Source organism: Micromesistius poutassou (genome assembly GCF_964030765.1).
Source record: "Micromesistius poutassou genome assembly, chromosome: 4".
Lineage (NCBI taxonomy): Eukaryota > Metazoa > Chordata > Actinopteri > Gadiformes > Gadidae > Micromesistius > Micromesistius poutassou.
Window position 1 is genome coordinate 22,059,595 of NC_140274.1, and position 23,644 is coordinate 22,083,238.

General features: G+C 48.1%; 1 protein-coding gene across 1 annotated transcript in view; it reads left to right on the forward strand.

Annotated features, from left to right (window-relative positions):
- Nucleotides 1-16,881, forward strand: part of brip1 (BRCA1 interacting helicase 1) — a 34,724-nt gene extending 17,843 nt beyond the window's left edge. The window contains exons 15-20 of the mRNA XM_084466491.1: nt 5,888-6,047; nt 6,763-6,884; nt 11,621-11,733; nt 12,277-12,359; nt 13,106-13,486; nt 14,753-16,881. Of these exons, the coding sequence (XP_084322617.1) occupies nt 5,888-6,047; nt 6,763-6,884; nt 11,621-11,733; nt 12,277-12,359; nt 13,106-13,486; nt 14,753-15,843 (1,950 nt within the window). The 3' untranslated portion in view covers nt 15,844-16,881. The remainder of the gene's footprint in view (nt 1-5,887; nt 6,048-6,762; nt 6,885-11,620; nt 11,734-12,276; nt 12,360-13,105; nt 13,487-14,752) is intronic.
- Nucleotides 16,882-23,644: the final 6,763 nt, after the last annotated feature.

A 23,644-nucleotide genomic window follows, 5' to 3' on the forward strand; every position in this document is an offset into this window, starting at 1 on the left:
TTTCTTCACACAATAGATCACGAAGCATGGCATCTGTAAAGAGTCGTTTAGAATTATTCCGATTTTCAATGCATAAAATATTTAGCTCGCATTAGTTGCATAGTTTTGGTTGGTTGTGGTTGAACTTGTTCTCAGGCTACTTGACCGTTACCTAATTGATAATCTTCCCTTTGATCAATTTGTGTAGCGATTCTTAAGTGTTGAAAGAGTCGAAAGAGGATTCATCACACATTTAAAAAGGGAGCTACCGATGGGCTTCACAAACGAATGGTCCTCTTCTCAACGTCCTGTCTGGATCACCGAGAGATCTGAGATAGATTTTGGCGGACGGTTATAATAAGAACTACACCAGCCCCCAGTTGCACTCATATATTCATATCTCCTCCATATCTGGCCCCGCTGCCCCTCTCTCCGTGCCCCCACCTGTGTTCATACATCTGCCATGTGTGAAGAGTCTGCCTGCCTCCCGCTCACCTCGTCGGCCCGGCGACCGACGTCCCGACAGCTCAAGACGGGGGGGGGGACAAAGACACAAGCTCACCGCCTGAAGCCAACGGCCCACTCCCCCCCCCCCCCCCCCCCCCCCTCCACCACCACCTCTCCCCCGTCTCCCCCCCCCCTCCCCTCCCCTCTGGCGGTCCATCGCCACGCCGAGAGGGCAGAAGGGGGCAGACGACGACGACGGGGGGTGGAGGGGGGGCGGGGGGGCGGGGGCAGGGGGGCGGGGGCAGGGGGGGGGGGGGGGGGGGGCGGGTGGAGGCTGGGGGGGGGGGGGGCGGCGGCGGTCCCAGAGGTGGCAGGTGGTGTGGGGCACGCTGCTCAGCACCACCCCTTGGCGTGGGGGCCGGCGCCGTGTTTAGAGGCTGAATAATTCACCGCGCTCTGCAAGGCGTCTCCAGAGCGGCGGCGGCGGCGCTGGTGTGTGTGTGTGTGTGTGTGTGTGTGTGTGTGTGTGTGTGTGTGTGTGTGTGTGTGTGTGTGTGTGTGTGTGTGTGTGTGTGTGTGTGTGTGTGTGTGTGTGTGTGTGTGTGTGTGTGTGGCGCGCGGCGCACGGGATGGCGGCTCCTCCTGGCCACATGTTATATTAATTCATGGCCTCAAAACCCCACGTCTATAATTCAGCAGGCAGCCAGCAGAGACTGTAACGTGCAGCCGACACACAGCTGACTGGCTGGCTGACACCTGGGGCGGGGGGGCCGGTGTAGTACGGGGCCCGGCTACGGTGAGGGGGGGAGAGGGGGTGTACAAAGGAACAAAGAGGGAAGTGCAGGTCACTGCTCCCGTGGCAAAGGACCCACTGCTGGGTCCCGGCAGGCGAGAAGACCTGGCCCACTTTAGGCCGTCGCCCGCCATGGCGATATGCAGCCATGAATTATTAACTGTTTGTTGTGCCTTCTTGTTGTGCTGGCGTGCTAAATGATGCTCACTCCGTCTGTGTGTTCTCGTCTGGCATTGTCTCTGGGCTCGAGGTGCTGGAAGTGGCCTAAACATTGTTTAATGTTTAGGCCACTTCCAGCACCTCGGCTAAACATTAAACAATGTTTAGGCCACTTCCAGCACCTCGAGCCCAGAGATGGGCTCGTCTCGCATATTGGGATTCGCCGTCAAGTGTGTGGCGTTGTGGTCTGTGGTGAGAATGAGACTGTACTATAGATCTAGTAGTGTAAAGCTTAGGGCTGTTGACACTATCTATTTTCATTTAGTAGAATGGATTATATATGAAGGCCAACTTGCGTCACAGTTGTGTCAAAAATTGCATGTATGTAAATAATACAATACATGTAAACAAATATATAAATATACATATACTAGAGCATCTCGTAGGTGGGAGATGGCCTGTGAATGGCCGGTAGGGATGTCGGCGTAGAACGAGCCGGGAGCTTCAAAGGCAGCACCAGTCAGATGCTTCATTTCATCAGGTTCCATTCATGCCGAGGTCTGAAACATTGGGATTTGTCCTTGAGTAATGTGGAACTCATTATCCTATGTGTAACGACCTGCAGCTCATGTTTTGTAGGCTCTTTGATCTGCTGTAGCTGATTTCCCCCAACATTGAGGCAATCTAGATTGGGTGCGAGATAATTACTATCCTCCTCATTGGATTTATGAGGTTATGTGTTTTTGAGGGTTTATGTTTTTGAATGGTATCGCCCTACTTAACCTTGCCTAACATAAAAACATCAAGGAAAAGATTTGATCGAGACCAACTAAAAATAGCTCTTTATAGGAGTCTGGACCCTGTATAACTGCAGATGTGATCTGTCATTGATTTGCTTTTGTCTCACGTATTGTTTTTGTTATACATCAAAACGACTACTTTCATGGATTTTGTTTTTACAATAGTCATGTATTGTTATATTACAGGATCATTTCCATGCGTTTTCGTATTTCTTAATGAGCCAAACTGGCAAATATATATTTTCCCAAATGAATGAACTGTATCGAATAACTAATAATGAATTAATTAATACTAATAATTAATGACAACCAATGATATTAACTAAAGCAAGAGGCGTTGCACCAACGATAGTGTGAATTACACTCGTATTCATTGTTATACATATTGTGGTGCAAATCCTTCATTGGGCACTGGTTATTGTTTTGTGTGTGTGTGTGTGTGTGTGTGTGTGTGTGTGTGTGTGTGTGTGTGTGTGTGTGTGTGTGTGTGTGTGTGTGTGTGTGTGTGTGTGTGTGTGTGTGTGTGTGTGTGTGTGTGTGCGTGTGCCATTGTAAGACTTGTGGGGCGCCGCTGTGCTGCTGTTGCTGCTGTTGTTTGTTTGGCTGAGCGGAAGGTAAGGCAAAAATCGCGAATTGACAATTCACATTACGCCACAGTCGGTCGCAGTCCTCCACCACCCCGATGTGGGGCCCGTAGCAACACATACTGTGTAAGAGAGGCGCTCCATGCATTACTTATGAATATGTGTGTGTGTGTGTGTGTGATCATCACTACTGCCACTACTACACACACAGTTCCACGTTCCATGTTCCATGAACGTTGTATATGTTAAGTAGGTTTCCGGTATTGTTTTTTTTTTTTTTTGTTGTTGAGAAAACAAAGCAGATAAATAAAGCGGCTTTATATGGACTGCAGAATTCAAAATAACGGGGATTTTGCCCTTTGGACGGTCTGACACCATGTTTGAGCAGTTAACCAAAATAGTGTGTCGATATTTCTTGCCAAAGTGTCGGGAAACTGCACCCAGAAAAAAAGGAACTAATTCGTCAACATGTGAATACATGTTTGTGTGCACTTGTCTTTTGAACAGTGCATGTTTTCATCTTGTGTGTACAGCTTTACGGATTGCACAAACTATCCATTCGGTTTTTTTCCCAAGTAAAATATAATTGTATCACTTTCAGCTCAAAACGAGTAATGAGTAAACGGCTAAAGGATACAAACGTATGTTAATGGAGACGCAGTGTAGCACTCAAGACAATTTGTCTGTTTTGGCCGTTCTTCAAAATGTGCGTCGGCTAAACCGTTTCCACGGCCGCCCGCCGGAGTGTCGCCTCCCGCCCCAGCCGGCTCCACGTCTCCCCCCCCCCCCCCCCCCCCCCCACCCCCCCAGCAGACTCCTCCACTCTCTCACCATGAGGGATACCGACACCGCCGATGTAATTAAATGGTCTGCGTCGTCTCATCCAGACAGTGATGTTTACTCACAGTGTCTGCCAGATAAAAGCATTAGGGGACCATTACTGCCGGCGACACACACAAACGGTGGCGGGGGCCCCCTTATAGTGGCGGTGGATTGTGTGTCCAGTCCACCACCACTTCCCATAAATCCCATAAGGCTAAAGAAATGACAGCTTTGGGGGGGGGGGGGAATGAAAAACAACTTTGTAAACGAGGCCCTCTTTGTGCAATTTCTGTGTCCTGGGGTAAAAAAAAAAAAGGCATTTCGTGTTTTATTATTATCGGGTTACGCTCGGGCCATTATCGGGTTACCCGTCGCTTTCGTGGCCGAAATGAAGAATGTTCCATGGCCACATGTGGAAGATCCTCTGTGCTGTCAGCACTGCCTCGGCCCATCCGCTACAGCCGGCAGTCTGGGGGGGGGGGGGGGTGGCTGCTCTCTGTAACACGGCCATCTCTTCATCTTTTTGCGCAGCCTGGCAGATAATGGTTGGTTTTGTTTAGTGGGCAGATCTGCCTAAAGTACATAACATGAATAATTTACGGCCGCGGGGGCAAGATTGAACGGGAAAGCATTTGTGGGACAAACGGTTTTTGCCGGGTGGGAAGGTGCATGTAAAGCAGGGGGGTGGAGGGGGGGGGGGGGGTGGGGGGGGGGGAAGTCTTTGTGGATGTAAACGCTCTGTCTTCGGCGAACGCCCCCATGTTTTATTGATGGCTACTTCCTGGCCCTGCTTGTTCAAGGAGGCACCGACCTGATGAAATCTGCCTCGTGCTTCATTTCACAATTCTGGAAGCGGTCACATTAGCATGCCAGGGACTCGGCGCCGCAGCAGCATCGTCTCAGCCCAACAACCCACCACCCCGACCAATCCCCCCCCCCCCCCACCCCCACCACCCCCCTCAGCCTTCCCACACCCTGGCCCTCCCTTTGTCTGCATGCATGATACTTCTTGTTGTTCCTCACTAGGTGAACGACTTTATATCTGTTGATGCAGAAAAACAGAACCGCTTCCACACAAAGGCCTTCACGAGTGGCTGCTCCCACTCTCCCCTTCCCCTTCCCCGTCCCGTCCCGTCCCGTCCCGTCCCGCCGCGTCTCGGGGCCCCCCTGCCTTCCCGCACAGCGGCGCTGGCCCCGGAGCCAACATGGTGACGCCGGGGAGGAGGAGCCGTGCTGTGAGAAGTTTTCTGCTGATGATGACAAGGAGAACTTCTACTTGACCCCTCTAACACATTTCCAAGCCAGTGGAGATGGTCTATGATTGTGAAGCCATGCTCATTCAAGGGTAAAATGTGCGGTGCACAGACACGGACGGACCTCCGCGAGGAGGAGAGGGGCTTTTAGATCAATGTTCGTCCCCGGAGACGCCGCTGACTTTTTGCACCAACAATAAGCGCGGCAACAGTGATTTTCTTTTCTTTTGGAATGTGTGTTTCAGAGGCTTGGCCGGTGGCGTGTGGCTAATCTCATCACCGTCAGCCAGTGTAGTTATGGAAACATCACCGGAGGTTATCAGATTTATCGGCTTTGATCGTTTTTGGTTCAATGTGGAAAAACATTAGTTGTGTTGAGTTGTTCGCCCTTCTGGCTTCAGAAATCACTATTTTGGCTAGCTCCTTCGTTCATAGGTCAAGCAGAAAATATTTTTTAAACAAGCCAGAGGCAAGTCTGGTGTTTCTAATGTACCTTTTTTTTGTGACCCACATTATGCGGCTCTGACATCTAGTAGTAACAACGATCCGCAAACTCTCTAGTAGGGATGGGTATCGAAAACCGGTTCTTGTTGAGAACCGGTTCCGACTGTTTTGATTCCTTGGAATCGTTTGCCAGTTTTGCAAACGATTCCCTTATCGATTCCGAGCGGGCGCGAATGACGTATTTGCCACAGAATAACTTATCTTGTATTGTATGTTCTTAATTTCTACATACAAGAATATTTATTTTATTATTATTATACCTCAAGACAGTTTGTAAAGTCATCATGTTACTTCTAACTGAACTAAAGTTGATTCTAATTGACCTGTTTGTTCTCCTTTTTTCCAAATGAGAATCGATAAGAGAATCGATAAAGAACCGAATCGTTTAGCAGAATCGAAAATGGAATCGGAATCGCAAAAATCTTATCAATACCCATCCCTACTCTCTAGGAATATTTACTTTTCATAAGACGAGGAACCTTAGACCTTACACACACACACCATCATCATTGTCGTCGTCCCCCTTCTGTGCCTGCTCCCGACCAGATGCTGGACAAACTGCGAGACCGCTGGACCAACACGGGTCTGTGGGAGAAGATGGAGGAGAGGAAGACCGTGATCACAGAGCCGCGCGGTGGCGCCAAGGGAGACTTTGATGAGCTGCTGCAGCGGTACTACGGCGCCATCCTACACCCAGGGGAGCGAGGTGAGATCCTGGTGCTGCACACTAGCAGACTGGGTACCCCCCCCCCCCCCCGCCACCCCCCCAGCAGGGTCTGGAGAGGAGCGATACATTTCTTTCTGCTTCCGATACGCTTTTGTGGGAGCTAATCAGACCAATCACCAAGCTGGCTTCTCCCCCTGGCGTGCTATTGGCTGATTTAACACAATGATGACAGGGAAGCGACGGCAATCAGTCAATTGCGTACAGAGTCAGTTGAACTCCCGCCCGTTGGATCACGTCTCTTGGTGCTGAAGAAAATGACAGCAGCCTCCCCCAGACCCAACGTGCGATCTAGGACTGAGCTTTTGGTCTGGCTGTAGCCAGGCTAGCGTAGCATAGGGCTCTCTGCTAGACATTCCTCTGGTGCTGCTTCTCAGGGATGGTTTCTGGTGTTTTATTTTATTGTATTTAATATTTTTCTTCCAAAATGGTCTTAATAATCGTAACATTTGATGATCATACCTCAGGTGATTTACATTATGAGTTAAATGAGTGATTGAGATAGACACCAAGCATACAATACTGACCATAACTTTTTAGACATGTTCATCTACTAAAAGAGATTAATGTGGCCATGCAAAATTTAGCAGATGATAAAGTAGGATTGGCCAAAAGAGTTGTGTGTATCACAGGTGTAGTATCGCAGTCCACTCACACAGCGACTGCTATTGCCGCCTGTCCCTTCACTGTGCTACAGACGGGGCCTTGCTGATTGCCGTCTGCAGGGGTAAAGTAAGCGAAGGCTTGGATTTCACGGACGACAACGCCAGGGCAGTGGTCACCATCGGCATTCCCTTCCCCAACATCAAGGACCTGCAGGTCTGGGGAAAAAAAATGCTGACTACATAATACGTTTAACACTGTATTAGAATCATGCAATGTTTTCTAGTTCTAGACAATATGTTCCATGTGATGTTGTTTACATCAACAATAATATATCGTTATTGTTTTTTTTTTATTGTTGTGGTTATTTATATCTCTATATATTATATAATATTATATCATACAGAATTCTGTTGAATTCAAAACTCTTGTTTGAACTTCATAGAATTTCCCCCAACCCATGACTTTCATTGTCTCCATCTGATAATAGTGATACGGATGTTCAGGGGAATAAATTAGCTCTCTGTAACCCTGCTCTCTCCATCTGGGGGGCTCTGCCGTGTCCTTCAGGGCACAAGAGAGGCCTGACCTTTTACATTTCAAAAATGTCCTTCCACCCCTCATCTCCCCACTTTCCACTCAACCCTCCTTTCTCACCTTCAGACCCCGAAGACCCCGACCGGTCTATTGCTGCAGGAGAGGAGTCTTCTGTGGATTAGCTTGGTCTTGAATCAGAGCCCAACAGGGGAGCCAGCCTCGCGGTGGGGCTTTGAGTACCAGATGTTTCTCTGAGAACTCTGATATCGAAACAACGCGCAGTATTGGAATCGGCATCCTGTGTGTGTATATATGCATATGCTTTTGTTTAAGTGAACGGCCACTGTACTGAAAAACAGGTGACTGGTCGTTGCCTTGCCTTCGCACCTACCCTCCCTCCATCCCGGTCATTGCCCCGGTCTTCACTTTTGATTCTGTGTCCTTCCTTGCAACAGGGCTTTACGGCCCCCCTGGAGAAACCCTGGAGGACATGCGGAGTAAATGTCTCACTGGTTGACCCCATTACATTACCGCCTAGGGGAGGGGGGGGGGGGGGGACACTGAAACTAAATGGCTGATCCCCGGCCCGCACTTCTGCTGAGGCAGCACCGCAGGCCCGCCAAACTGTTTTACACCCCGACGGCCGCTGCCTCTAGCGCTCTCAGAACCGCTGTTGGGTCAGACACGGTACACATACACTCCTGCTTCACCACGCATCCCCCGTGCGCATGGACACACACACACACACACATTGTGTCTGATCCGAAATACATACAGTACATACACACTTGGTCTTTATTATTGTTGATGTAATGATCTCTAAACGTATTCAAATGAATTCCATCTATATTGCCCACCACTAGAGTGGACGTAAATGTACGTTCTCTGTGTCTGTCTAACCCTAACGCACGCACACACGCACGCACTCAAGCCCACTGCTAGAGTGGACGTAAATGTACACTCTCTGTATAAAAAAATACACAAACACCCAGACATACACAGACACACACACGGCCACTGCTAGAGTCGACGTAAATGTACACTCTGTATAAGACAGACATACATACACACACACGCGTGTGCTCTATACGTGCCGCAGTCTTCATTAAAACGGTTCCGCCGCAGTACCGCAGGCACTTGGCTCCATAACACGCACATTTCTGATGCGCAGGACACGGCTGCGTTACCTTAAGACCTTGAAGGACGCGCCGCCCCCACTGCACGGCGCGGGAGTGCACACCTCAGCCTCTTTCCACTTATAAAGATTACAGCACTCTTAATACTATCACGAGCCGCATTCCCAGACAGACAGAAACAGTGTTGGGCGCACAACCCAACACAGTAAAGGGCCTCAGACACGGCACGGGAGGTTTAACTGGCCCGTTGTGTTATTGTGACCCCCGAGAGATGAAAGGCCGGCCCTAAAAGTCCCAACGCGGGGAAAGCTACTCTACAGCGGGAATTATTTATGTATATGTAAGCAAGTGTTTTTTCAATGTCATGCCTCGCAGTGAACCAGCGTCCGTTCGTGAGTGGGCGAACCGTTCGGTGGCTTTAACAGGCAGTAAAAAGACACTTACAGCTGATATGGCATCTCCCCGAGCCTAATGAAAGGGCCCGTAGACACGTTAAGGCACAGAACCAAACCTTTGTCTCCCTGTGTGACGCTTCGGTGGAGATAACGGGAGAGAATTCTTAGCGAGTGTGCAGAAAGATAGCCTAAGGGTCGAGGGGTTCACAGGTATCAAGTGGTTGGGTTAATTACGCTTGCCCGTGGCAGTTCTACAACAATAAACAGTGCATTCAAATTAATATCCCGTTAAGATGCAGACTCCCACTTCCAGGGTTAACATTTGACCTGCTGTTCAGACCTGCTGTTCGATTGCATCTCGAGTTATCCGGTGGTAACAAGAAAGCTATACTGCGTGACGGGATACGCCGAAGGCACAAGACGTCCATTCTGGGACACTTGATGTTGTCTGAAATGTGGACAGGCTTCCTGGTCGTATTGGTGAGGGAGTAGCCAACATCATCAATGATACCATGACCAATGATACGTCTTAGTTCTGCTCTTGAAAAGCTTTCCTGATGATGGTGCTGCAGCTAGATCCAGCCTAGTTTCGTGTTTTTAGAGCGATAAAACGACTTCAATCTCTAGCCGTGTCACTTCACATCATAGAGTTTGAGGTCCGCATTAATGCAATTCGTTTCGGATGTAATCGGTGTGGAGGCAAAAGTCTGGATGATGAACTTAAACTTGACTTTTGTACATCCACTACTTAAACTTGACTTTTGTACATCCACTCTATATGCTATAAGTTGTACAAGTTAAATTCACGTACGGCTGCATTTGTCAATGCACGTTTTCTTTTGAAAGCCGTTTTCAAGCATTTTAACAGATGAATTGATAATAACTTTCAAACCAGGGCATGTTTTTCTTTCCATCTCGGATGTAGTCGTTGTCTATCAGGCTCGGTGTGTGTATGTGTGTGCGGGGGGCATCGGTTGCATGACCCATACGAGATGTGTATGTATAGACACGTCAATTGTCTAAGGATGAACTACCCTGCTGTCAGCTATGCCACACGAGGCAAATGAGGCGCTTCACAATCTCAGTGACAGGCACAAGATGTCCCAGACGGCCAGGGGCATGCGACACACTGCGACACACACACACATGCATATACGCACATGCACACACACACACACACACGCATACACACACACACACACTTTCAAGCGAGCGCCGATGTAGTCGGCTGCAAATCATGCCTATTGGTCAGATCTGTTTTTAGCGGTGAACAGGTAGCTGCGGAGACCAGAGCAAGGGAGCAATCTCTTGACATTTTAACTAATCCCTTCCAGCTGGTGGTTTTCTTGCACATTTAGAAGACTCGCTAGCAGCCAGAATTGGCTTTTTCACATATGCAAGCTGTCACGTCACATTGAACGTTGACATGGTCACGGATCACAGACGCGGTGGGTGGAACGCTAAAACGGGCCGTGATTGGATCTGGATGACACCAGTGGCTCGGGGCTGCTCCCCCACCCTACCCCCCTACCCCCCCTACCCTACCCCCCTACCCCCCCACCCCGTTCCCAGCAAGTTGGGTTTGAGGAGTGGATTGGTAAACCGCTTTTGGTGTCTCATAGACGACGCAGCCGACATCCAACTACAGCGCTGCCAGGTCTTTGTGAGAATAGCCAACATCATTTATATCTATATCTTTTTACATACGTCCTCTGAGGAAGACTGGTGACCTCACACATATGTATACCTTCTGCGAGTTGCACAACACCGTTTATGTTTTTGTGTTGACGGGAGAGGCTGGTGTGTCCAGCAGTGTGTGTGTGTGCGCGCATGTGTGTGTGTGTGTGTGTGTATGTGTGTGTGCATGTGTGTGTGTGTGCGTGCTGCTGAGGTGTAGCGGTTAGTCACCGTCAAAACTTTCTGGAGTGACATTCAAGATGTTTTCCTGCGCCGGTTTATGTTGATGCGGCACAAATCAAGTAAGGCTGTGACATTGTTGCGTGATGGCCCGCTGACCTCGGTCCCCGCGACGGAGGGAGGGCGGCGGGTGGGGGGGTGGGTGGGGGGTGGGGGGGTGGGTGGGGGGCGTACCTGTTGCCCTGTCCCCGTGCGTTTGGGAGCTCTGGGCAAACACGCGGTACCTGTCAGAAGCAGTTAGAGGCGCTGCTCACCAAGGCTGCCCGGCATGGCAGGCCGTCAGACGCCAGCTGAACTTTTCACTTGTCAATTTTGAAAGGTTAGCGGAAAAAAAACAAAAAACAAGACGCGACAGACGCATATGGATGGATGCTTTTCCTGGCGCGTTTCTTTCCTTTAGTGTGCTAAGGGTGGTGGCCTGGCTCGTATGGACTGCACCACCTTCTTTGCGTTCTTCTTCTTCTTCTTCTTCTTCTTCTTCTTCTTCTTCTTCTTCTTCTTCTTCTTCTTCTTCTTCTTCTTCTTCTTCTTCTTCTTCTTCTTCTTCTTCTTCTTCTTCTTCTTCTTCTTCTTCTTCTTCTTCTTCTTCTTCTTCTTCTTCTTCTTCTTCTTCTTCTTCTTCTTCTTCTTCTTCTTCTTCTTCTTCTTCTTCTTCTTCTTCTTCTTCTTCTTCTTCTTCTTCTTCTTCTTCTTCTTCTTCTTCTTCCGCCGCCGCCGTCTTCCTTTGCCTCGTGCTCTCCTGTCATGGCCTCTCTAACTCTCAGCGCACCGGTCTGAGGGGCAGCCCGTAACCCAGTGACCTAAGTCGTCCTTTGGTGACACGGTCGCCCTACTGCGTCCATATGCTTCATGCTTGTTAATGCAGTTGCGCGGCGACGACGTCCCACAGCTCCAGACGTCTAACCACGTTGTAACCACGAGATCTGCTGCAAAGGTTGACATGATATTGTGTGATGAAACTCCCCAGGTGGAGCTCAAGATGAAGTATAACGACCAGCACTGCAAATCTAGGGGTCTCCTTCCAGGCAACCGCTGGTACGAGATCCAGGCCTACCGCGCTCTGAACCAGGCCCTGGGAAGGTCAGTGTCCAGCAAAAGAGCCTGCTCAGCTCTTTTTATTTATAAATTATTTATATACCACTGTATATTTATAAATAACTATGCCTTGTGTTTCTTTGTTTGTGTTTCTTGTGTGTTTCTTATCAGTCAGTAACTAACACAATTGTCTTGTCGTATGTTGTAGTAAGCTTGTCCTGTGTAAATGTTGCTGCTTTGCGTGTCTGTCTTCAATTGCCCCTTGGGGACAAATAAAGTTTTTTGAATTGAATTGAATTGAATTGCTCACGGACGTGTCCGAGGGGGGGGGGGTCAAGCATAGGTGTCGCTCATAGCACTCATCATCGGTCTGCTCCTATTACGAACCAGGGCACGGGTGTTTAACGTATCTTCTCTAGTCAAGTCTACCACCCCTACCGAGTACATAATGGGAGCAGAAAAAGGGTTTGTGCTACGTCTGTACGCCTGTGTGAAGAGGGTATTTGATGCGTAAGGATTTGCTATCACACTTTTCTTTCAAATGTACAAAGTGTTATAATATTTAATGGATTATTACATTTTCTACAGGTGTATCCGCCACAAGAACGACTGGGGCGCGCTCATTTTGGTGGATGAGCGTTTCCGGAATAATCCCAATAAGTACATCACAGGTGACTGAAATGCACTCCTGCTAATTGAGCCACTAATTAGTTCTGTGCCAGAACGTTGACAATCGGAATGAATCGTTTCATGAATGTTACCTTTCATTTAGTTTTTTTGCCTTTTAGCACTTTTACGATATTGGACTCTCGTTCTTATTTTTTTTTTTACTTTCATATTGTCTGCCCAGCTGGAACCAATCGCCAATGTGCATTCAAAACCGTACCAACTTTCCCATTTTTCCGGAGGAGTTATTCCATTGCACATATATATATATATATATATATATATAGTGTTACACAATAGTGTAACGCTTTGTACCGGTGATAAAGGTCTTGAGACGTCTGTGTGGATGCTCTCTCTGCTTGGACACTAGATGGCAATGGTTACCCATTGCAAAAGGTTGTGTTATTTATTACCCTTAAGGAGGTGAACAAATATGTGTACCTTTATAGTGTGTATTGTCTATTATAATTACTTGTTTATTGAGTTGGATTGCCTTTTTTATGAACGGCTCGTCTCCAGGGTCAAAAATGTACTTTTATAATTCTGTCTTTTCCCTTCCCAGAGTGGAAAAATCCACAGGCCAAGACATTTTCTAAATAAATAAATATCTAAATAAACATAATGTATAATATAATACAAGCCCGATTTACAAATGGATGTGCCGTGGGGCTGGTGGTGGTGGTGGTGGCGGCGGCGGCGGCGGCGGCGTGGGGGTTAATCGTGGCTCCCTCCGTCTCCCCCGTGCTTCCAGGCCTGTCCAAGTGGGTGCGGCAGCTGGTGCGGCACCACGACACCTTCAACGGGGCCATGCAGTCCCTGGCCACCTTCTCCCACCTTCAGCAGGGGGCGGAAGCAGCCCACGGCAGCGTCCTGCAGAGCCCGTCGCCCCACAAGCAGCAGCAGCAGCAGCAGCAGCAGCAGCAGCAGCAGCACCCAGCCGGCCAGCCGTCGGCCCTCGCTCCGGGGGAAGCGTACACGCCGTGTGCGTGTACCCCCCCGCCCCTGTCCGTGCCGGCGGCCAAGCACGAAGACGACGACGGCAGCAGCCACGGGGACACCAAACCCGCCGCTCAGCCTTGGACCGTTGATCCCGTCGCGTCTGGGGTGGCTGGTGCTAGTAGTGTGAATGGAGGTGAGCTCCGCTGGTGCAGGACGAGGATGTGGTCAAACAACAACAACGACAACAACAACAACAACACACAGAAAAAAACGCACACACTACAGTGTGTAGAGCTTATCGTGGGGATAGATTTAAACGAGGTGTTTTCATACCCTGGCTTCACAATGTTAAATGTTAAGGTAAGAGTATTCATTGCGTGGGGGTAAAATAGAAATCATCTAAAATGGAAACCTCTCATTGGATCACTTTTTTTTTTTTAGGTCATGTTTTCCAAAGGTTTCTCAGATGGTATTCCAAAAATCGTGCTTGATATGACAACGCATGAGTTTGTATTGCAAGTTATCCACGAGACTAACATTAAAAGAGGATGGGACGGTCACATGCAACGTTTATTTCATAACAAGGATGTCTAAGAGGGCCCTCTTTAACTGCCATTCATTTCCTCCTCCAGTTTTTTTTTTTTTTTTTAACGTATTTATTTTTACAATTGATTTGAGTCATGCTCAATTCTATAACCCGATTTCAGCAGCATCCTGTTCTGCCTGCCCTGACCCAGGAACGGCAGCGCTACCTTTCAAGCGCTCCAAGCCAAACGTGCGAATGCTTGCTGCCATGAGATGATGGTTGCTGTGGGTGACGTCTTTGCACATCGCCTAGCCTAGCACCTATTGTCTCAAGGGTCAGGGCAAGGTTGGAGCCGTGTGCTCCATTAAATCCGGTGTGGTGGATAGGGGTGGCGGCGGCGGCAGATACTGGCTGTGGCGGGGAGGGGGAGTGGGGGAGTGGGGGGGGGGGCGGGGGGCGGTGGGGGGTTGGTTTTGGTGCTCTCTGAAAGGTTGCGTGGAGGAGGGGTGAGCGGAGTGCCTCATTACTGTAAGGTCTCCTGCGTGCCTGAGTGGCACTGGAGCGAGTGGATGAGCAGATGTTGGACTGTTGCTTTTAATTAAATCCCCGTGACCTTTGTTTGGGTTATATTGAGCGTACACATTGCAGTTCATGTTTTTTTTTTTTTCTTTCTTTACTTGTTTGTAACCCCGCATCTTATAAAATGACACTTATGTGGACGCCCAATTTTTTTATTAAGATTTTATTTTTCGTGGGCTAATAATTGAATAAATAAGTGTATATATATATATATATACATTTATTATGCGTTCCTTTTTGTAAGAATTGTTCCTATATGCTATGCCGAAAAAGAAAGGCTCATTACAGGACAGTGTTTTGTGTTAGTTATTTTGATAGACACAACACTGCATTCTGCCTCTTCTTTTTTCGCAGACACTGAAAAGATGTCCAGCACTGCGCCGGCGCGTCAGACCCACGCTCACCACCGCACCGAGGCCAGAGCAGCACCACCACCAGCACCAGCAGCACCACCACCACCACCAGCAGCCACGGTGCCTGTGCACGGCCGCGTGCCTGCGGGCACCCCGTTGAAGAGGCCGCTCTTCAAGGCTCAGGGAGACGTCGCCTGGCCCGACCACCACCACCGCCCGCAGTCAGGACCCCCGGACCTCGTCCAGGGGATGGACGCGGTGCAGATCAGCCCCACCAACGCACACCACCACCACCATCCTCCTCCTCCTCCTCCTCCTCACGCAGAACCGTGCTCACGAGGCGAGGCCCCAGACACCGACGGTTTGCCTGGCGCGCCGCTGGCTGTGAAGGACCTGGCTGCCATGGCGACCTCTCCTAGCTGTCACGGGGAGCAGCCTCTGGCAGACCGCCAGGAAGGGGAGGAGGAGGAGGAGGAGGAGGAGGAAGACCAGACATTGTTCTTCACTCCAGAGCTTTTCGAGGATGAGGAGGACGACGAGGAGGACGAGGAGGCGAAGGAGGCCGTGCCCACGTCGCCCTCCAGGACAGACGCCCAAGACGACGCTCTCGGCCCGAGGGAAGAAGATGTTGAAGAACGTGCCTCGATCCGCCCCCCCGCCCCCCACGGAGACGACTCCGTCGACTCCGTCGTCTCCGTGGGGGGCGGGGGGGCGGATAGCGCAAGGGGGCCACAGCAACAAACGCTCTGTCGCCGCCCTCCGAGCAGCAGCAGCAGCGGCGGCAGCAGCGGCGGCGGCAGCGGCGGCGGCAGCGGTGTGGTCAGCGCGGAGGAGCAGGCCCAGACACCGCCCTGCGGTCAGCGGCAGCAGCAGCAGCAGCAGCAGGCGGCAGCGTCCGCAGGTCAGGAGGTGGGAGCACAGCAGCAGCAGCAGCAGCGGCAGCAGAGGCAGGAATGTGAGAGTAGGCAGTCAGGCACCAGGGCTCACCGTCTGTCCCTCTCCTCCAGACAGAGAGCGCCCCCCACACCGTCAGGTAAAAGCCACCCGACCACCACTCCGCTCATAACACAGTGGTTGACGAGCCCAAAGTAAACACTGACCCCCCCCCCCCCCCCCCCCACCCCCCACCCCCTCTAGATGAGCAGGCCCTCTCCGCCCTGGCCCTGGCCGCCCCAGACAGGCCGGCTCATATCTCACGACGGCCCCCACCCCCCCACCCCACCCCCGATCATTCAGTGTGACAGCTCAGGGCCTCATCAAGCCCATTAAGGCCGTCTAAGCGCGCTTATCAGTGGGAGAAAACGAGCCTATCTTACCAATGTTATTTAAATTATGTGGCGATTTTTTTAATGCGCTGTCTCCTTTAAAAAAAAACAAGGCAGAGTGATTAAATAGCGAGGCTAGGGTCTGCGGTGCTTAATGAGATGTGTGCAGCGGGGCCGGGCAGACGCGCCAGGCTTAGCGGAACTAAGAGGCCCTGGTTCTCTGCGTCGGGATGATGGAGGTGGACTCGCGTGATAATCAGCTACTACCAAACTGCAGGGGCTCGTGGTGCAGAGAGACGTCCAATTGTTTAAGGAGAAATAAAATATAATTCAGATATTTTTTTGTTTGTTTTGTTTTTTTATTTTTTTTTCATAAAAAAAAAACAACGAAAACTAAAATAATTGTGTTTATGCGATACTTAAGACTCAAGTAAAATTAATCTTCCGTTTATTTTTTGATTGGATGTGGGTTTTAAAAGTATGAAGGCTATACTATGGCTGTAAATGTTAATGTGTTTGATAATGGCAGTGGCAATTAAGGCTTAGTGTGAGCTATATATGTGTTTTGGGTCAGCAAGGTTATCTTTTACAACGCTTATTACCACATAGTGAAATCTAAGGATCAGCTTGTTCTCAAACCGACCACAGCAATTTAGGCAAACGACCAACATTGTACTGTTTCCCTTGCCATTAGAGTGGGTTTTTTGGGGTCAAATTACTTCTCACACAACATCCAAGCTTTAATTGAGGAAGTCTGTGCACCTATTATGTGATTTGTCTTTTGGCCAAATTGTATCTCTTATTCAATGTTGAACGCAGTGAATCAGTGTCAAAGTGTAACATGAAATTCTAATTAAACGCGATCCCTTTTCAGATCATTTGTCTCCTCATATTTAACTTAACACTAATGGTTGATTTGTGCTCAGAATGAGCTAGTAAACGACTCTTCCTTTTAAAGACTCCTGTAGCTCATCAGCTGCTTCTCATAGAGAGACTTTTTTTTTATGCAATCGTGCATGGCTGCTCGTTAAAATCATTATCCAAACAGTGCGTGGGGAGTGCACACAAATGTGTGTTAAACGCACCCCTAATAGGTATTCCACATGACTGGGAGATTTGTTAATGGCTTTGACTGGCTCTGGCTTTGCGAGTTATTCTTTATTCCCTTTGTTATTTCATGAACCCAATTTGTTTTTCACGTGAAATATGTTCATTAAAATGGCGCTGCAGCAGAGTCGGTAGTTCTAGGTAAACAAATAAAATATGAACGCCACTGCTTAGTCTTCCTTTTTTTTTTAAGCCAAAACAGAAGATCCTTACAAACCTATAACCTACGTTCACTTAATGCATGCGTGTTGATTAACTTTTAACAGGTGAGCTCCGCGTGGGACCACCGTCCCGTTCAGGGAGGAGCGCTCCTCCTCCTCCTCCTCCTCCTCCTCGGCGTCCGACCAGAAACAATCGGAGGAGGAAAGCCGCTCCGGAGCCCAAACCCCGGGCCGGCGACCTGGGAGACCTGACGGAGACGCGGGCCGCACCGCGGGTTAAAACCAAACAAACGCAGCGGGGCCCCGTCAGACCGCACCACGCGGCCCCCCCCCCGGGGGCCGGAGTGCGAACCGAGCACTCACACAGAAGGACCTCCGCCGGCCTGGACGCTGAGCCGCCGCCGCCGCCCACCTCTCCTCCCCCCCTCCCCCTCCGCCCCCGCCCTGCATGCACAGACTACGCGGTGGTCACGCCCAAGCAAATAGGTAGGAGGCCAGCGGCTGGGCGTTGTGTTCACACTACTAGCGCATCAGAGCCACAGTATTGGTTCTCATTTTGGCGTCGGAAAAAAGGTTGAGGGGGAAATTGTTTCGGATCGAGGTTCGTGCTGGAATCAGTGATGTTGAAGAGATTGTTTACTTTGTTTAAAGGTCCCTTATTTTTACCACCAGGTGTGATAGCCGTTACAGGCCCGTATCACGTCTTCCCTCTAGTGACATCACACGTGGTAGGGTCCACCCGGGTGTATGATATGTAGACCGAGCCACAGGCATATTAACATGGACACCGCGTTGGGACTGCTTCAGCCGGTTGTTGTTGTTGTTGTTGCGATACGTCAACATTGCCGCCATGTTGGTTAAGGCCAGGACTGGCCTGTAAACAAATCCAAGTAAATGGTTTTGGGGTTTTGTTTTTTTCTGGATAAAAATTGCCGAACATTTATCAATCGATTTATGATTGACTACAAAAAAATATCAAATATATTTGATGTCAAATAAATATTTATAATAGGATTTAATAATATAAAAACAAAACCTGCTTTTAATCCCTTTTTATTGACCTACGGGCCTAAGGCCAACGTGGCCTCTATTTATATTTATATATATTTATATATATTGCATATGGCTCTAGCTACCAGCCTGCCCTAGTGGACTGAACCAACGGACGGGCAAATCCAGCCCTCGTCCATCTCTGAGGACGCTCCCGTGTGATGTCACTAGAGGGTATGTTGTGAAGTGGCTTGTAATGGCTCGTCAACATCATACCTCTCGGTAAAATAGGGAACCTTTCGATGAGCGTATAGAACGTGTATGTCACTTCAACGCAGCAGGTGACCGGTTAACGGTTTCACCTAATAAATAGTTATGCATGCAATAGCATTGGTTCATCTAGAGACGGGAGTCATCTAAAGCACACCAATGGACCAAGTGGTGTTGGGGTGTGGTTCTCCTTCAGTTGTTGCGTAGAAGTATCGCAGTGGGAGGCTTGTGTCAATATGTAGTCAATATATTTGACAATGCTATAAAAGGTCAAATGTTTTATCACCAAAGGTGTTAAAATCCAGAGGTCCTGCAAGCGAAAACGTAGGACACGTTCCAAGGCGTCTTCAGCACAAGAGTTTAACGTTGAGGTAACGGCAAGGGAATCCCTGTACCCTGTACTTGTTTTGTTTTGATCCATTCTTGCAGTAGTTAAGTCAGCGTTACACAGCACTGCTGTCCATGCAAATCTTAACGAGTGGGACTGCACCATTTCTGGTGAAAGGCATGTCATTTCAATACCACCGATTTTGCACTTAGTTGAGCTATTCAAATACACAGATCACATTTACCTCCTTCTGGTGCTGTGAAATTTGCATACATTTTACAACACTTTTTTTTTTTTTTTTGCCATCTTCAGAATTTTTTAAACCTGGAACCTATTTTTTCCAATCATTTTGGGGCTAAGGGACTTATTGAGGACGACGATATTTGAGATAGATCCAGCATTGAGAACGCTACACACGAAACGGGCTGCAATGTTATCCTTTATGTCAATGAACATCCTCTAAAAGTGCTTGTTTTAGCCATTGACCGGCTCAGATTATATTAGAACGTTATGGGAAGAAACCCCAAAAAACGTGGTTCTCTACCTTTTGTTTGATCATCACGGTCAAGGTTTTGTTATTTGGTCCCACCAAGTCTCGCTTCAGCCGTAGAAATCTCGTTGCGATCCCTTTTTGTCATACAATCTCAACTGTCACCTGAATCTCGTTGATACCCCTCGATAAGGCTTTCCATTATCCATTAACACTACAAACCCTCCGCTCTCCAGCTCTCTCTCTCTCACGTTGTCCACTGTTCTCTTCCTTCAACAACTCATCTCAACTCTCCCCTGAGCGACACTCTGAGAGTCGCGTTGCTCTGCAGGGATCCTTCTTCCCATGACGGTAGAATATAATCTGAGCCTGTAAAAGTGACCAAAACAAGCACTGTTCGAGTTGTCCGCGTTAGTCCCTTCAACCCCAATTGTCTATCTGAAAATAGGCTCCAGGATGGAAAAATCCAGAAGTAAACATTCACAATTTTGTTCAATAACAGTTGAAATGGACTTGAGGTTGCTTCTTGTGATGGTGTGTTTGCAACATTGACAGCCAATCAGAGACCCGGATCCATGTGCGTCGGGACTGTACTGCGCCAAGTGTGGCAGAGAGCTTCTCCCTGCCATAGACGGTACTAGAACAACACGGAGTGAGATCAGTGTCCACAATGCTCTCCATCCGTCCTTCATTCATTCATTCATTCATTCATTCATTCATTCGTTCATAGCCATGAATTAATTTTTCACCCATGATTTAATTCCCAGGTCTGATCCGAAGGGCGACGTGTGAATTGAAACCACTGGCTCTCCTGAGTGACCGCCCGGCCTGCCGTAATGAGATGACGAGATGCCGGTGCCAGCGTTCACCGTCTCCTCCTCCTCCTCCGCCCCCGTGTTCCCCCGGCTCCTCCCCTACGCCGTTGTTGTTGTTGGTGGTGCAGCGTGCGGGCCTGGTGCAGACGCTGCTGCAGAGGGCCCTGCAGCCCTACTGCGCCGACGGCTTCCCCGGTAGGTTGGGACGGACGGACGGAGGATCCACACTCGCATGACAGTCACATGACAGTTGGGTGTACACAGAAGAGGGGTGTAACGATACACTCATACAGTCATTCGTACCGACATTTTTCGGTACGGGACTAATGGTTTGATTCACGTTTCATTTCGGTACGTACCGAAAAAAAAATTGTAAAAAATTTTGGACTCAAGTTTTTATTGATTATCACACACTCTGTGAGTGTCTCGTCTTGTCCTGATGTTTTGTGTTGAGGACCACAATGGAAATAAGTCCTGGACTTGATTGAGTTTTTATCCTCGATTGTATTTGATGTCTTTTCATTTGTGTGTAAGGCATTTGGTTTGATACAATTTAATAAATCAAATCAAAATCCAATTGTTTAATAAAAAATAAAATAATAAAAACTGCTGTACCGAAAAACGTACCGAACCGTGACTTAAAAACCGAGGTACGCACCGAATCGTGACTTTTGTGTATCGTTACACCCCTAACAACAAAAACAACAACCGCCGCGATTAATTACCGCACACGCTGAATACCATCTACCGGTATATCTAAATCCTTTTTTTCTTGGTATTTTATATATCGAGACATTTGAACCAATTTCTTTTTTACTAATAGTGCATCACTGACGCTATAAGATAGGGTCAGCTCACTCCTCCCCTCAAACTTAAGTGTGTTTTTTTCTAACCTATAGACGTCGATATCCCCGTGTGTGTGTGTGTGTGTGTGTGTGTGTGTGTGTGTGTGTGTGTGTGTGTGTGTGTGTGTGTGTGTGTGTGTGTGTGTGTGTGTGTGTGTGTGTGTGTGTGTGTGTGTGTGTGCGCGCGCGCGTGCGTGCGTGCGTGCGTCGTCTACGTAGCGTATAACGCCATCTGGAACCCGGAGCGGCGCTGCGTCGTTCGGTTCCTGCGGTGCGGAGGCTGCACCTGGCCGGACTTCACCGCTTCAGCCGAGGGCCCTGCGGCGTGCATCGCCGCCGAAGTCTGCTACCCGGTTCACCCAACGCAAGACCAGGTACGCCCTCCTCTCCCTAAGGGGCCAGTCTGCTCTCTCTAGCCGTTTCTCAATTCGCGTTCTCGTGCGTTCTCGTGTACTTGCGTTCTCGATAAACGTCTTCAGTGGTAGCCCCAAGCGCTGTTCCAATTCCAAGTACGTGAGTACGCGAGTACTGTCGTAAAACCCGTGTGTGTTCTCGATGCGTTCTCGACGAGGCCGTTCTACCGAGGACGCATCGGAGGCGACTCGTGTGGACTTGGGACCGTTAAATATCCCAGAATGCATCATCGAGTCCGCTGCTGTTCCAGTGTGCAGAGTGCGTACTCGCGTTCTCGGAAGTCTGTACTTGAAAGTCCGGACTTGCCAAGTACGTACTTCCAAGTCCGCGAGTACGTAGTCCGCGTACTTTGGTGTTGAGAAACGACTTCTGTGTTTTACTGTAAGGCCTTTGTTTTTGTCACCGTTTTATACTTGGTCGGTCGTGAGTCTCGGGTTCTGAGAGCACTGATGGTTTCCGCGTCCCCAGACGTCAACACAACAGAAATAATTCCTCAGCATTATGCGTATCCATGCTCGGGTCTTGACCTTGACACCATTGTGGGATTGCCGGGACACTTCCTGGGGCGGCGGGCGGGCGGGCGGGGGGGGGGGGGGGCCCGGCTACTCCTATAGGGTTCACCCTTTTTTGAATCCCTGCTGTTTTTGCGCTTTTATCTCTTTTGTGTCGTGTTTATAATAGTACATTTACAGTGTTGTTTCCCCTGAATAAGACTATTGAATGGCCCCCGAAATTGGCTGCATGAATTTTGGAATACAGAGTCGTAATGTAATTGAGATTATTTATATAAATATACATATATATATATGTATTTTATTTAGAGAGATATAACTTTTAGTTTTATTATGATCATTCAACAAGTGCACCTTTTTATTGTAGTTATTTAAGTGATGATATTGTCAGGATAAAAGCTGAATGAGAAGAGAAGTATACGACAGATGGGGCAGACTTATTGATCGCCGTTGTCGCACAGCAGTTAATTTCCGTGTGTGACCAGTGATTCGTTGTAAAATAAGAGTAAGAGTAAATATATATAACAAGGGTAAATATATCGTGGTAAAATACAACGGCGGTTAAAGTGCACGACTACTGCCGTCGTGGTTTATTGCGATGTGGTTTGACTTCCTGTGGGAACAGAACAGTTCACATTATGTAGCGTTAGGTTTCATCTTTTCATTCTAAACTGTTCGTATAGACTCGTCGTGTTTGTGGCTTCACGATTCTGTCGTTTGCTAAGCTCCCACATGCTGTGATGGGACACACAGACAGGGGTCACACCAAAATCAATATGCATCCTCCTCCACAATCACCCTGTGCACTGTAATCTGACCCTGCGACTCAATTCATCAAGACGTCCTTCGAATGCCGTACCTTGGGTCTTGATATTGATTTGTAAATCCTTAAGCTTCTTTCCTAATATTTAGCACGCATGTAGACGGCATCTCTGCGCTGTGGTGTGCAGGGTGACACACGCAAAATGTGTGTCTTTATTAGGGAAAAAAAAGCCACCCATGAACAGATGAAATGCCAAACAATGTCATTACCCTGAGCATGGTTATTCTGATTTAGTTTAGTTCTGCTTATTTAAGATTACAGTTTAATTAAAATAGATCATTCTGATGGAGAATTATTGTTATTTTATTTTTTAACATTTTATTCTCACAAAGTCCTTTTTATTTATTTATTTTTTGATTCATTTTATTTTTTTTAAGTTTAAAAGTAATGCTAATTTGATAATTTTACCTGATTCTGACAAAAAGAAATAAACAAAAGAAAAAGCACAAAATTATATTTATATATTTATTTAAATTATTATATTTATGTGGACTCCAAACGCATGTTATGCATTGGCAATGTCTATACATGCATCAAAATCATTAAATCAATCAAGATGTTTCCAACCGTTTGAGATTATTGCCTTGAGCTATCAGATTAAAAAGATGAACCTTAATTGACTTTGTAATACTTTCTGATTTGAGTCAATAGATCTAAGCTCTAATCTTGTCCCATGGGACACTGCGTTTATTTGTATCACTCTTTAAGCGAGAAATGCATGATTTATTTATCAAAACATAATTTTGAATTTGCCATTATAGTATCGTAATTTTGGAACACTGGTTACAATGTTGTCTTGAGGATGATGTTATATCGTTCTTATTTGAAATACCTGAACATGAAGCTGACCAGCTTGACCTTTGCCTGAATGTG